This window comes from Mytilus californianus, unplaced genomic scaffold (genome assembly GCF_021869535.1).
Source record: "Mytilus californianus isolate M0D057914Y unplaced genomic scaffold, xbMytCali1.0.p SCAF_1, whole genome shotgun sequence".
Lineage (NCBI taxonomy): Eukaryota > Metazoa > Mollusca > Bivalvia > Mytilida > Mytilidae > Mytilus > Mytilus californianus.
In genome coordinates, this window is record NW_026262581.1 from 23712807 (window position 1) to 23729773 (window position 16967).

At 31.4% G+C, this 16967-nt stretch overlaps 1 protein-coding gene across 1 annotated transcript in view; it reads right to left on the reverse strand.

Annotated features, from left to right (window-relative positions):
• The window catches only part of LOC127717585 (fatty acid synthase-like), a gene marked incomplete at its 5' end in the record, with an annotated part of 43185 nt that extends 41454 nt beyond the window's left edge, over nt 1-1731 (reverse strand). Inside the window, 1 exon segment of the mRNA XM_052223321.1 lies at nt 1605-1731. Within this exon segment, the coding sequence (XP_052079281.1) occupies nt 1605-1731 (127 nt within the window).
• Nucleotides 1732-16967: the final 15236 nt, after the last annotated feature.

Sequence of the window (16967 nt, forward strand, 5' to 3'; positions counted from 1 at the left end):
ACAGCAGACTATAGTTATTTAAAAAAACAAACTTGTTCCGTATTAAGTTAATTAAACAAAAGCTTGCCGATAGGTAGAAACCATGTCTGGTATAATTCTTTTTTTTAGGATCTATGAAATTGTGTATGCGTTTGTCATTATCTTGTCGGGTAAAACAACCGTACGTTTGACAAGAAATTTTGACACTTAATTACAACTACGTTAGTCCCTGCTTGTTTGGGTACTTTGTGGTTTATAGTTATCACGTGGTTTTATTAACCGGGATGCCGTCAGGATGGCTACATGTAGAGAATAGATATTCTCAATTTAAAAATCGATGGTGATATCTTATGTAGGAGAATAAAACTTTAATTTTTATGAATTTATGCTTTTTTATACATAATGAACATAATATAAATTTTTCATTTTTCGGCGGTTTCCCTTTAAGATTTTATTATGAGAATGAGTTTTCATTGTATTTTTTTTTATTGAATCAATAATTATTACTTGATTGAACAAAACAGTTATACTGCACGTTTTTATTAGATGTCATCGTCTTATAAACACACCAACAAAGGCATGACAGCCATATATCAATAAAATATAGTCCAATGTTTAATTTTATCGAATTGTTATATTGTTTTATCCACTTGTTTTTATTACTAGAATTCGAAAAATCATAAATATATCCTTAAACATTATTATTTCCCCCAGATGATTATGAGACAAAAGTATTTCAAATACCGATATCATCATTTTGAAATTTTCAAACGTCTTGTAGTTTTTAGGAAAATTATAAAAGCTGTCAAAATGCCCTTAGTTTGAGATATCGTCATCAACATTTAGAAATGCGTCAAGGCCTTACGCGAACATTTAGTATGCTATAGGGTGTCTTATACAAAGATATTAATGTGGATAAAATACCTCTTTGTATAGGACTAGGCTCGTTCCTAATTGTTCAACAAAGTTTGATCGAAATCATAATTTTAGGTCAAATGTGTTAATTCCAACATGTTAATGACGTCTAAGTGAAATCACAATTGACATTTCTATTCTAATGTAACAAGATTTTCAAATCTATTGATTGAAAATGTCCCTTTTTGCAATTCTCACACATACTCTTTTGATGAGATAAAATGTATGTAGAAAATGTTATACAAAATTACCGAGCTTCAAAACTTGACTCAGTACTAATGCAAAAAGGGGAGTCCATAAAACCCAAACACTCGACTATATCAACCCAACTAAGCCACTGAAAAAAATCTGTCAGATTCCTAACTTGGTTCAGGCAATTCCCCCAAAAAAATGGTTGATAAATTCTGGTTTAAAAGCTAGCTAAACCTTCCACTTGTATGACAGTTGTATATAGTTCCGGTTTATTGACAAAATTGTCAGATTTAAGTTTTGTCATTCATAACAGTCCAATTGTCTTCAGTAAAAGATTTTATCCATCTTATTTTTATAGATTCGACTATATATGTAATAAAATTATGAACCGAAATGTAGGGGTAAGTGGACAAATTGTTTGTTGGCACTACATAGATGAAACTTGAGGATTCCGAATGTCTAACAAAATGGAACAAACAAGAGTAGCAAAGATCATTAATGACAGACTCATTACAAACCTTTTGGCCATCTTCTTGCATCATCTGTCACCATGTCATCTTTATTTATTAAATGCTGTTTGAATTCTTCAATACTGTCAGATTCTGGAAGTCGACATGAAACACCACTAATGACAACATCTTCTATTCTGCTGTTGGGTTGGTTTGAAACTTGGTTCAAGACGAATTGATCTGACCCATTTCTACTCCCTTCATTATTACCAGGGGTTTTGTCTTCCTCAATTCCCCTTGACAAACGTTTCAAATACTGTGCATACATTTTTCAGTTACTGTATGAATAGAAGAGAAGCAGATCAGTAATTTTTATTTGTTAAGATATCACTTCTTGAATGTTTTTTTTTTCAGATCCCAGAAGAAACAAGACAATAATATAATCTTAATAAACATTTTCAAATGTAAATATTATACAGTAAAAAAGTAGTAAAATGATAATATGAAACTTGTCTCTTTGATAAAAAAATTAATTGCTAAAAGAAACGCATAGGTCCGATATTTGTTTTACATATAATTGACAATTAAGGGAAAAAAGTGGCGCAAGATACAGAGAGAAAATTGAAAACGATCTAGCAACGCCATGGCAATAATGAAAAGAGCGGGAAAGAAAAAAAAATCGACAAAAAACCTCGTATAAAACAAAAGAATGAGCAACACGAACTTTAACAAGAACAAAAAAACGGGTTGAACGAATATTGATTTTTCTAATATCTTAACAATGAATAAGTTAAGGTGTATTTAAAAACAAAATGACGGAACGAATAATTTAAAATCTTGCCAAGTGTATTTTTCAAGAACTGAAAAATGAAAGTTGCTGTAACGTGAGGATAAACTGTTCATGTTTACCATTGAAAACCTTTGGTCATTTAACCCGTGAAACTATATTGTACAAAAACGTTGGTGTTAATCAGGCGATTTTCATTGTAATTGTGAAATTCCGGTTTGCCAATATTGCAAAAAAGATACAATGTCATTGGCCATCAGGATGGACAATCTCAAACTTAAGTCAACGAAAATTCAACGGTCAACGTAGCACAATTGCGTGCCTGTGACAACGATTAAACAAACTATATAAGCTAAAGATCTAATTGATGTGGCAGACCAAACATCACTTCTCTACTCTATGATCTGTATATGTTGGTGTTCTATCTATGTAATCGAACAGTCACTGCTACAATCATCGCATATACAGGCGTCGTAATGCCTATGCCTGCATACAAGAAATGACAAATTTCGAGATGGAAACGTCCTTATGTGGTCGTCAACCTCCTAAAATCACAGACAAACCTAGTGCATGTCCATAGACATTTAACACCTCAAATAAAAAAAAACGATATTATGCAGCTGCATATGCTCAATGTTTTTGATCAACTGAGTGAGATGTTTCAGAAGAAAAATTCCAGACTCAATACAGCAATGGTAACAATGGATTTACTTACTCAAAACAACATTTATATTTCATGATGGCCAAAGTCAAGTTAAGTTTGGGCGAACTTCTTCGACGCATTGGTCAACGCCAACATAAATCATTTGACCAACTCAGTCAAGCATTGCAATATGGAAGTCCAATGATAACACAGTTCCAACTACAAAAATGAATTCGATCCATGCATAAGAGATGCATGACATTATTTGCCGAACGTGGAGGTCAAAATAGATACTGACCTTTACGTCATCGACAAATGACCAAATGCATATTATGTAGCCTAATTTTTTTTTCAATTCTTTGTTCAGTATTCTGTATGACATTCATATTTGCTCAATATACCAAATTGGTGCAGTAGAAATAGATTTGAAGTACACTCAATGCAATTTTGTAAAAAAAATGTATTATGCGTTTCTTTTTTGCAGAGTAAATGTTACCCATGTTAACAAAAGTCGACGCTTTAATTTTCTTGCGTACTGTTTGTAATGTTCTACAAACGTCCTGTTTTTTAGTCATCAAAAAGTTAATCATCGTATTATTTTAAAAAATATATTTGCATGTAATATAAGTATATGTACTCATGCCTCATACACAACATTATTAATATTCAGGATCATTGGTCGAAAAATACATTTTCATAAAAGCCCCGGTCAGAAATTCATTATTTCTCATGTATTTAAGGAGATTTAGTTTTGTCTTTTTCTCATATTATCTGTTCAAAAATATCTTGATCACTCATATATTTGTGAATTTTATTTAGTTTATTTAACAGACATTTCAATGTCAGCTGGTAGTAAAGTTAAAATTAAATTTACCCCCCTACGCAAGAATTCACGTTGTATCCGTCATTGATATAATGAGATAAAAAGAATATTATAAAAAATAGCAATAACAGTAATTATTAATTATAAAAAATTATATAACGTTCCATTATACTATACATGCTCCCATTAGGTTTGATATTCTACATTTATGACAACATGATATGACGTTAATGTTTTTGCCTACAAATATAAACCAAATTCCGAAAGTGAGTTGGCCATTCACATAAATGGAGATCACGATATAATAATCACAGTGTAGATACTATTCTGTACGCTATCCGGAAGTCGCGATTTTCGAAGCGAGAACTTTTTGGATAACATTTTAAATTTGATGGATATACTGAATTAAACGGTAAGTTGATCATCTGTACATTGCTTAATGATTAATTCAGCTGACATCGATATTCTCAAATGGTTTAGAATTAAATTCAGCACATTCATTATTCGTATCTTTGCTTTAATCAAGAGATTTTCAAGTGCATCACTAAGGAAAATCAGTCGGTGAACCTAAAAACAATCTTTTTACCCTCTTAGTGTACAAATTAACGTAAAACCAGACGTAATTAACTAAATGAAGTATATTTCAAGTGGTGGTAAAAGTTTCAACTAGATCTTTGAAGCCAGAAATAAAAAATTACACTTGTTTGAATTTCTCACTGTACGATCAGTCTCGCTTGTATATTTTGAAACTGTATGATCAGTCTTTATTTCACTGTATTCTAGTGGTGATTTCAAAGTTATTTACGATACATTAGAAGGTGGCATTTTTCTAAATAACACAAATATATTTCAATAAATTCACATCCTGAAAACTTATGTAACATGTTTTAGCTTGATGGGGTGTACTCGACTTACTACATTAAGTATAAGGACGTTTAAATGTTGCTAAAATAAGAGGAAGGTTTGTTGTATATATAAGTTTCAGAAATGTCCTCCGTTATACTTAAAATTGTACAAACACACAGATTTAATTGTTATATAAAAATGCATGTATTTACACACATTCGAGGCCGTACTGTAGCCTATAATTGATCACAGTTCCTTCACTTTGTTTTGGATGTAGAGCTGTCTCTTTGACACTCAATTGTACACCACTTTGTAAAGCGGGGGTTTATAGTGATAATGAAGTCCGTCTTTCCGTCGGACCGGTACAATATGTTTCGTCGGTTTTGTAAGTGCATCTCCTCATAAACCACTTAATATACATTGTGGGTTCCAGCCATTTTTAAATGGAGAGGGGGTCCAATCCAGGAGAAAAGGGATTCCAAATATATGTTCCCATACAAATGCCGTCTACAAAAATCATCAGAAATATATTTGTATTGTCTGATGAAAGACATTACACGTTATAGTTCCCTGGACAGTTCATAATATCACATAGACACGTATATACCTTCAAATTGCCGTTGTTTCTTTTTCAAAATCACGACTGGTCATACAGTCAAAAAATCTGAAACGCTTCTAGAATACAGTCAGTTCTAGACTGATCGTACAGTAATTTATTTTGGGATCCTCAAGGAAAACATATTTTTTTATGGGAAATTTAGAATATTCTACTTAAATACGAAAAGAATATTGAAACAGTATATATTTAACTGTACACTGATGCAAATATTTGCATTAAAAGATTATTTGCTTTGTACTACGAGAGCAAAATTGTCCATCGATTTCACTTTTTTCTATCAAGTTGGTGTGATGCACACGTATATTTTATATTCTTATGCATGTCTTTGTTACAGTTACTCATATTTATGATGCTATACATACCTTGAAGATGTTCAAAGCACTTTACAGATATAGGAGTAAACAAATGATGAGAAAAGTCACCGTAGGCAAAAACGTCCTGTTAGCCAGTTGGAAATCATCGCTTCGAAAATCGCGACTTCCAGGTTACACTTTGTAAATACAGCTGTTTCTCAAACCACGCCTCTTTTGGGGAGATATATAATATTCATAGATATGTTAATTTGTTAATGTACTGGTTCCCATTTATGATCTCTGTGTTTCATCTCATAGAGACATCACTTGGGAATGTAACCAGTATAGAAAAACATGGTAGCGCCTAAATTTTAATTCTTAGGAGGTCCAAATATGAAGGTAAGGGTAGTATAGAATTTTAGTATAAGTTTAAACTCTTAGAAGTTCAGGGCATATAAATGTTGAAAACATGCCGCACAGCCCTATATTTTGACCTTTGAATAAAATAGTAGTGCATATAAACTTTCCGTTCTGGGATATTATTTTTCACGAAACTTCATAGTAAAAGTGTCACAGTTTTAGCTGCAAAGGGAGTTCTATGGGAAATTGCATTGTCTATATTTACAGAATTGCAACCTATATAGGGTTAAAAAAAAGAACATACAGAATTTCACAAAATCTGGTTTATCTCAGAGATTTTAAAGAATTTAACTCAAATATGAAGTTTTATAAATATTTCATGAAGATTGAGAAAATCCTGAGCCTTAACTATGATGACTCAGCATAAATTCACAGTTTACAGTATGCATGGTTTACTTAAAGCCCTGAATTCAAAATAAATTCATAATATATGCCTATTTGTGATTTAAATTGTTTAGAAGGGCTTATATTTACTCTTCGCAGTCATTGCAACTCGTTGATCCTTCCTAAATCATTTTGTTAGGTTATTTTTGTCCTGTCGATAACCCAAATGTAAGCCGTAACACCTAAATGTGTTTTTTTGTGACCACGGCATTAAAAAGTACAAGCTAGAATTACAAAGAGACCTCAATAAAACTTACAATAGTATGTTCTATCCTAAATATATACTAAATACTCCACATTGCTAGAAACAGGGAAAATATTTAGGAAATGTGAGGCCCCAGGGGGCAAAAAACAGAAAAAAATGCCTACCCTGGGTCATAAAACAGATAATTTAACTTGTAAATGCTATGATTTTATTATTTTCAAGGTCTTTTGTAAACAAAACAATAACTGTGCTGGAAAGTTATGCAAAAATAAGATGTAAGCAGTCATTTCTATCAAACTTTTAGTGAATTTATGCACCAGACTGATAGGTGTTTCTTTTAGTTCTACAAAGGCATAAGGGAAGAAAATAGCTCAAATTGACAACATTCAAAATGATTAAATTCTACAATTCCTACAAATTTCTTTTATCGTATAAATAACGAAATAATTAGAAATACAAATAGTCACTTAAGTGTACAAATTCAATTTTGTAATTTTGCGCGTTTGGTCTACAAAAGACTTCTCAGATGTGACGCTCGAATTAAAAAAGTTATACGGCCATATAAAGTTCGAAGTTGAAGAGCATTGAAAACAGAAAATTCCAAAATATTTTGCAAAAAATGCTCAGGTAATCTAAATTCATGGTTTTCGTCTGCTATTTGTCATTAGTGTTATTTGTAATTTTCTAAAAACATTACACACACGGCCATCCCCATCATATAAATCATTTAAAATAATACTACATCGGGCGCATAAAATGTATAAAATGTTATTTTTATATACTAATATTATTAAGAATGATATTCATAATATAAACTTCCTGTCTTCTCTAAATTTTTCCATTTTGTTTTGATCATTCCATTTACGAAGACAGATTTTAAGAATGTGAAATATCCGTTTGAAATACATACATTAAGAAAAAAAAGAAATTTGACTAATCAATTAATTACTACTTTTATGAGTCAATTTAAATTCATTGAGTGGCAACGTTATTCATTCAAAGAGCCTATCATTTTAAGTCAGATTTAAACACGGATTAATTTTCGATTATGATGATGAAAATGTTCCCCTTTGTGAAGCATTATTAGATTATTATAGCACCTTTCCGTTCATAATTATATGAAATGTGTTCATTCCCGTTGTTAAATACGGAATATTAGACAAAGCATCTGGCCAGTTAATTCTTCAATCGTATATACAAATTGTAATGTTCGTCTTATTCCTAAATTAAAATTTCGCTGCACTTGAATTAACTTAGTGAAGAAGTGTAATTGACGATATGACTTTAACGTCATAGAAGAATTATATAGCCACTCAAATTGTTTGTTTGCATGTTTGAATGTTTGTTTGGTTTGTTTTTGTTTTCATTTTTTTACTCTTTGTTTGTTTTGTTATATAATTTAACGGAAGATTTAACTAATATGCTTCACGAAATAAAACAGACGACGTATAATAGAAATGAAAATTTTACTATTATACCATACCATCATTGTAAAATGTATCCCGTAGTAAATAGTATATTGCGTCTAAAAAGTTATATGTGTAAATCTGTATATATATGAATTCCTTTTCAAATTATTTAAAACGTAGTATTAAGGTGGTACAAAACACCTTGCCTAAAATTTATTTGGCTCGTTTAATTTTCATAAAATTTTGACAAAATATTTACTTTGACCCTTTGACAAATATATAAAAATTAGAAAAAACTTGAACCACACACTTTATCCGAAAAATTTCATTGGATATAAAGCAGTTTGACAAACACTAATTTTGATCATTAAGAAGCTTAATATTGCCTCACCAAAAGAACGTGATTAAAACGTTCAGCTGATTTTTACAGAGTTACATCCCTGTAGTGTTATGTACCACCTTAAATAAATCTGCGGAATAATATCACAAATGTGTTTTCATCATATGAATTTATGTCCTTGAACAATATTTTCAATCTCATTGCAAACTAGAAATTACAAATTGGAATCTTTAATGTCATTGATCATATTATATGATGTGTCAATGTGTCCCGGATACCATGGTGAATGGCTTATATATTAAAACATACCTTTTTAAATTAATATGAGGATAACAAAAAAATCAACATACTATTTTTACAAATATGAAATTTACTTGAAAATTTTCAAAGTACTAGCTTCTTAGTGGATATTAACTAAACAACGCTGGCACCAATAAGCAAAATGCTGTGATGTAAACATACATGTTACACACCGATGTAACAAAAAAATACCGTACTCCAAGGAAAATTCAAAACGGAAAGTCCCTTATGAAATGGAAAAATCAAAAGCTCAAACACATCAAACGAATGGAAAACAACTGTCATATTCCTGACTTGGTACAGGCATTTCCTTTTGTAGAAAATGCTGGATTAAACCTGGTTTTAATGTGTTCCCAAACAAATGTCACGAAATAAACCCAGAATCATTGAAATGTCTTCTTTAAGACTTTACAATGCAAACAATTTAGAATAGGCTAGTAAAACTAATGTAACGACTGCTTCTTATCTTTTTGATTTTCTGAGGTTTTGTTAGAATCTTACCTTCTTTCTTATCACAAACTATGCTTGATCTCCATACTGTTATATAAACTCCGTCATTGATTATATATCTATTATCAACTGTTATTTAGTTTACATTGGAGACAGTTTAAATACTCATCACCATTCAACCATTCAAATAATTTATCACATTTTTCGTATTTGCATCATAAAATTTTTTACACAGTATAAGGATAAATGTAAGAGTTCACTATGTTATGTAAGAGTTCACTATGTTAATATACCAATATACATAGTTTGATAAGATCAATTTGATTATAAATCATCGTGATTCCAATAAAGACGAAAGTGAGCGAAATGTATAAAAGGTGCGTTTTGTAATACGTTTTATTGGTAAGCGCTCTGCGTGATATTATTTTTAAAGTATGTTTTGTTCTATAAGATGTAATGAGAATCAATGAAACTGATGTGCAGAAATGCCTGTCATACTACTGGTTACATTAGCATGCTATATAAGTTTCTTTAAAAGTACATGTACCAAGTTAGAACAAAATAGTTAATAGTCTGCATGGATCGTTTGTATATTTGTGTGGCACTTTTGTTTTTTAGAAAATACTTAATAGAGTAAACAAGGTATAATTGTTAATGAGACAACTATCCATACAGACCAAAGAACAAAGAAAGACAAATTGCAAGTCACCATACGGCATTCAACAATGAGCAAAGCCAATAACGTATAGTTAGTTATAAAAGGCCTTGAATGAAGAAACGTCAAATAATCAACTGGAGAATAACAATAAATAGATTTAAGGTATAACAAGGAGCGAAAACAAAAAGACAAACACAACCAACTCCAGCCTCTGGATTACAAGATCCTGTATTGAGACAAACCAATAAAGAATGGGGATGTTTTAGATGTTTGGTAGCGCCTAACCGTCTCCTTAACAAGAGACAGTGATGTGACAACACAACATAAGAACAAAATGTTAAAATCAGTTGGAATGAACCTAACTCATTAGATTTATACATCGCACTTAAACCTTTGATATTATCATACAAAACATAAACACTGAACAAATTGTGGTTTTCCGTGATTCCTTTTGGAAATAATCAAAGTGTCAAAATCATTTTGAACGCTAAAAGCAAGCAACGTCTCATACTAAATATTTGTGTTACCCTTTAAAATTGTGTTTACTTTTAATATCTCGTAGATAATGCCCCTTTAACATCTGTAATTAGTATTTTACCTTTTTTTTGTTTTTATTTTACTTTTGGAAATGATCCAGTGCTGTGAGAATGTATAATTTTAAATATCATTTTACATTGCCCAAATTTTTTTTCAGAATGATGATGTGAATGTGCAAGATCCGGTTTGTGTGTCGTTGTTGAAGTTTTAACACCTATTATTCAGCAAGAGGTTTTTAGTTTGGTCAGACATTTTAAAACCGAGTGACATCCTATATAGTTTGCTAGTGTATCTTCGTAATTTCTTTATAACATTCGAAATGAACAAATTGTAAATTCTTCAAACTAATGATTTTTGTGAACCGATATATAAATAGTAATGTACCAGGTTTAAATAAAAAGCCTTTTAAAGTAAATAGATTATAGCAGTAAACATTAATTTTATAACCATACAACACTTAATTCAGAAAATAAAAATCAACTTTACAGCTATTGCATGACAATCATTTTCAATATAATAATATGGTTTTATGATAATGTAGCGAACGCCTGTCCTTACATGGGTAAAACAGTAATACACAGCTATAAAACTTTATTTGTTGAAAACTTATCAATGATCAACTAAGATCGATGAATAGATACCGTTGATTGCTATGCCTTATATTTTATAGTTATAGGTTAAGACCGCACGGTGGCTTATAACTGCTTACTACCACTTCATTTTGACTCTGGTAGATAGTTGTCTCATTGGCAATCATACCACATCTCCTAATTTTTATATTTAAGCCGTGTTCAATATCAAACCTAATAAATAGTATACATTTAAATATGAATTGTAACAATCTCCATTTTAGGATTGTGTTACATATTTTCAAATTGAAGACTCACCTTTCGAGTCAAATTTGAATTTCTTGATATAAAATGTTTACAATATAGTTTGTTTAAGAACCACTTTGACGATATTATTAAGATGCATGACGAAATAATGTTATATGGATTTCATAGATTGGTGAACAATGGCATATGTGACGGTAATTTGCAATTATTTTTTTATTGTTTGACTTAAAAACAATTTATGAGCAAAATGTTTTCCATAAAGATATAAATGCGAGTCGTCTGTCCATGTCCAGAGTCAGGTGCCTCGACAATGGTCCTGTGTCATATTTATATTTCAGAACCATTTAGAGAATTTGATGTTGTTTTGCTGATTGCAGGTCTGATAATTAAACTTGTCAATTTTTATATTTTCGCCTATCTAATTTTAACTGTCGGTACAGGAAAGTTATATGCATAGGTACAACAAGTTTAGGATGATATGTAAATATGTGTACATTTTTATATCATAAAGCATCAATTTGATGTAATTGTATCACTTTTGTTTTTTTTTTATTTTGCTGGTTACATGTTGCGACTACAGGTCAGCGGATTTAAACTTGATTCAAAATAAATGATTTTTTAATTCAAACATTAGATAATAATTGATGAATTTATTACTGTTTGCTAAAAGAGCGGCCAAAGAGATAACCAAACTCCAAAGTCAAAAACGAACTGACAATGCCACGGCATAAAACAAAAGACGACCAAAAATCAAACAGCAGTATACAAACACTACATAGAAAACTGAAGGCTGAGTAACACGAAACACACCAAAAACCAGAGGGAAAGGGGGAGGCTGATCTTAAGTGACCGAAAGGGCAAGGAGAGCCTGCTACACATCTAGTTCCCGTCGTTTGCTCATGTAAATACAAACCAGGTTAGAGGTAAAACTTTATAGATCACATTCGAGGAAAAGAAGATGGGATTGTGGCTACGACAATTGGAACATTTTTGTCGTCATATGTGAAACAGATATTCAAAAACGGTCAACCACCTCGTTATAGCGTTTGTAAAATTTTCTAAGGGATGTTTTAAACTTTTCCACTTGCACCAAACGGCCAGTGTATTTAAAAAAAAAGAAATATGTAATAAAAATGAATGAACTGGAAAACAATATGCAATTTACAACCAAGAAGGACACTCACAGTTCAAAATAGGTCTTCAGTTCTAGGAAGTGTTCACACCGTAAATTTTAAAGATACTATCAGAAGTCATTGTTACCATATTCTTAAACCAACAGAATCATCCCTGATAACATTAACGGTACCAAGTAATTTTTCTTCAGTAAAGATCGAGGCCAAATATTTGAAAATCAATAACTTTAGAGCTGATATAACCGAAAGCGACCAAATGTTACAAACATAATCCCAGAAAATGAACCAGAACTATGCATGTGGCAGATTGATAATCCGAATTTTATTACAGAAAATTTCAATAAAACAATAATTGTAAGACTTGCCTGTAACGAAGGCTACTGGACTGGTGATAATGTCGTACAATGTTCCGGTAGTGATATTAAACAAGTAGACGTGGTATGATTGCCAAAGAGATAACTAATAACTACAGACTAAAGGACATGAAGAGTCAGCAATTAAATACAACAATGGTAACCAATTCAAGCAAGAAAACAAACAACCTGATTACAACTAACACAATAAGTGAAAACCGATTAAAGCAGACCGCAACAATGACAAGCCTTGAATTACTGGCCAATGATTTTGAACTGGCATATAGTGAATGTGACGTGCTTGAACATGTATGTGAAGGCTCGACCCTCCCCTAGCCTGGAACAGTGATTAAACAGCACAACACAAGAACAAACTGTAAAAATCAATTGAAAAGAGATCAATAAAAACAACCAATAACATGAAGAAAAAAAAGATAAAAAGTAACGATCTAAGTGTACTCGCAGGTACTGAAAGCTAGTTCAAGACCAATTACAACAAATAAGTAAATCATTGCTAGCTGAATTCAAACATCAATTAGCCAACATCAAATGGATTTAGCGTAAAGACGGTATAAACGGTCAGAAAAAGCATGACATTGTACAATGTCAATCTATAGCAGAGTTAGAGTGAAAACACCTAGAGGGTAATATAAATCGTGGGTATACTAAAAACAGACGAAACCAGGACTAAAACATTAAATTAGAAAAGGTGAGACAAAATACAATTCACTAAAGAAATAACTAAGACTAAGCAAGTATCGACCACATGTAGGATCATAAGTGTTCATAGCTGTGTAGTTATTATACATACTTAGATATGTTTTAATTTAGTATAACGCAAAACAATGTAAGTACCGATGAATACAATATTCAAAGATTTTACTTCAGTGTTAGATTGGTAACCGTAAATAGTTATCTAAGTGGTTATTTTAATTACATTTCTCACGCTTATAATGAAGAAAAAGCATTTTTACCTGGCGGCTTTTTTAATACTTTATATATTATTGAAAGAAGATGATATTAGTTCCTTTTTATTAGGTTATAGACACGTTCTGGAACGGTGGTAATGTTTCCTGTCATACACTTGCATATGAGGATCATATCTGAACAGTCTCAGTTGAAGGAGGATTTTTTTATTTAATACTGGCGTCCTATATAATTGAAGTTTAAATATTTCCATTTACATATGATTTGGGTTCGAAAAAAAAGTAATATCTGGCAGACTTATGTTTATTTAATATCTTGCTAACATCTAAATAGTTAATATTTGTTATGTGATATATACATAACTGTTTTTTATTTACTGGATTCAAAAGGCACAAAATGTGATCGTATCGTACAAAATATATCATTTACTTAGCTTGGTGAGACTACTTGAAGGTGTAACAAAATAAAGCTGTAGTTCTGAAATTGTCACAATATAATAATTGCTAAAAGATGTTTTTACCATGATTATTTATGATTTTATATATAACTGATAAAAGTATTAAAACATATTTTTTTTGTATGATTACAATTTTACGATAAAAAACATGATCTCACCACACTTATTCAACTGGGGAAAATTCCTTCAAACAGCTAATGTAAGATACATTACATCATGGCTTCATTAAATGTAATTGGATATCCTGCATTTATCATGATTTATCTTGAAATAACGTTAAATCACTGAACGACACCTCCCCCTTAAATATTGCAATTGATTATTTTGCATTACCATAATATAATAATGTAAACTATCTCCCCACCAAATTGCGCTAACGCCATCATGGCGTATCTTACACATTTTATTGAACTTTATTATTGTATGATAAGAGAGCAACAAATGTTAATTTCATTTCCTAAAATTGGATTAAATACAGCGATAAAACTCCGTAATTCATTTGAATTCTTATGCGAAAACGGAGATGTCAAACAATCTTGACTACCCATGACTGTCTCAAAAATGGGTCTCAATATGTCAAATTTTGTTATACATTAAATTAATCTAATTTTTTTGCGTTAGAAAACTATCAGTTGATCGTTGACATACATTTGATAGGTTAAAGACCTTCATTCCCTACTTTCGTTAGCAATTCCGATGTCAGAATTACCACACAATCAATTGTAAAAGAACAACCATAAATGTAACTATTCTATTGGCAGTAAATTGATAAAGGCTCCTGAATACCCAGAAAGGTAAAATTCTTGAATACATTACAGTTTTCAAAATAAGCTAAAAGTTATTTGCAAATGACAAGTATCATATATAGTCTATACACTGTAGTTTACAAATGACAGTGGCGTGTCCATTGGATAGCATAAACAAACTTGTGATAAATTGCATTGTTAACCACAATTGGCCATTTTGAATACGGTTTATGGGGAAAATGTAATAAGACCAAGAGGCTTGTATCTTTATCGGTAAAACGATTGCCCTTTTTGGTTTTGATATCACACAATTAGACGATTCAATTAAATTTTGATTTTGAAATTTTTCATAATGAAAATTAATGTGTCAGAGACAATTAAAATACTATAAACTCGAAGTATGGTTGTATTGGATACATACTACACGGCACTGCATACCCATGAAAGTATCTAATAAAGGACATTGAACATATCCTGATCAATCTCGAGAACAGGTCTGCTCCAGATCTGACCTGTTGACCGCTTTTGTACTTATCAGATAAATATAGTTTTTCTTTTTTCAATAATATTCATTTTTTTCACAATCTAGTTTCGGACTGCTCCTTGTGTAAAAATTTCGTACGACCATACTGGTATAAAAGTATTTAAAATATATCGAAATTTAAGGTCCAAGAAATGAAACTGCAAGTATATGCGATAAAAGTAATGTGATTTATGCAAATAGAAATTAGTATCATTTGTTTGCATATCTTAAGTAATGCGCTTTTGAATTCTTATATTTATCAGTTACTCTAAATTATGCAAGTAAGAATAACATATTTTAGTCATTTTGGCTTATGGTATTAAACATGTTATATTTCTGGTGCATGTTTGTGCTGCAAAGACCAGCAGTTGGCAAATTGCAATCATCTCATATTTTCAATGCTTCATTTTGTACTAGCTGTAATAAAGAAACACCAAATATGATCAGTTGCTTAAATAATTACATAACATGTTTGTTTCACGAGAATCCGTTAGTTTGATTGGCTAACAAGAATCGCGCGTCATTCAAAAATTAACATTCAGATCAAAATGAAATGTTACATTCGTAATGACACGTGCTTCCAAAAAAAAGTGCACAGGTAAAAATAAAAGAAAAACTTGATAAAACTTTTTATTCATGGTCTTAGCATACAAATGTAATTATAAGAAATGAATGCTTCTTTTAGTTATTTGATAGGGTTGTGAAAGTGTTGATCGTGCACAAATTTTTAGAATAAAGCGCTTCCGCGCTTCATACAAAGTGTGCTTCGGTCAACAATTTTACACCCCAATAAAATTACAAAAAGAAGCATTCGTTTCTTAAATAATGTTAAATTCGAATATGTTTGTCAGTGTGATATGAAATATCTTATTTGATGTAAAACATTCTTACATTGTCACGCCTTTTTTGCGCCTGTCCCAAGTCAGGAGCCTCTGGCCTTTGTTAATCTTGTATCTTTTTTTTTATTTTAGTTCTATTATATGTTTCGGAGTTTAGTGTGACGTCCATTTTCACTGAACTAGTGCACATTTTTGTTTAGGGGCCAGCTGAAGCCCGCCTCCGGGTACGGAATTTTCTCGCTGTGTCGAAGACCCTTTGGTGGCCTTGGGCTGTTTTCTGCTCTTTGGTCGGGTTGTTGTCTCTTTGACACATTCCCCATTTCCATTCTCAATTTTATTATTACACTGGTTGTAATGAAATACTGTGATTTCCGAGTTAAGAAAAACCGATGACTCTGTGTGAAATAAATCCAAAAATTTCACTCCTCTGATGTGATACAGCAATAGGTGTTGTCTAGACTTAATTGATGATGCTGCATCAAAACAAATAGAAAATGCGTAGGAATCGATATAGTTCCTTGCATTTTCTTCATGCTTTATATAAAAAAGTCCATTGTCAATGTGATTTGAACAATAACTAATGCCCGAATTCAAATATCGAGAAAAAGTACACAAGAGACTTAATAACACATAATTTCATTATAGTGCGAGGCACATAGTAGTAAATTCATTTTCAGTGTTGTTCAGTCATGAGTTGAGTATTTTCTATATTTTCCTGGAGTAAAATATCCCGGCTAATCCTGCAATTTGATTAGCTACCTTGACAAGCTTTATGATCACATATACCCTGTGAACAAAAACGAAAATCAGATGGTACGTCATTTGTGTTAAAATCATGACTCTCCAGTGTAATATATTTGTTATTCGGGCTTCACTTGGGATATGGGTGTCTCGGGAGATATAA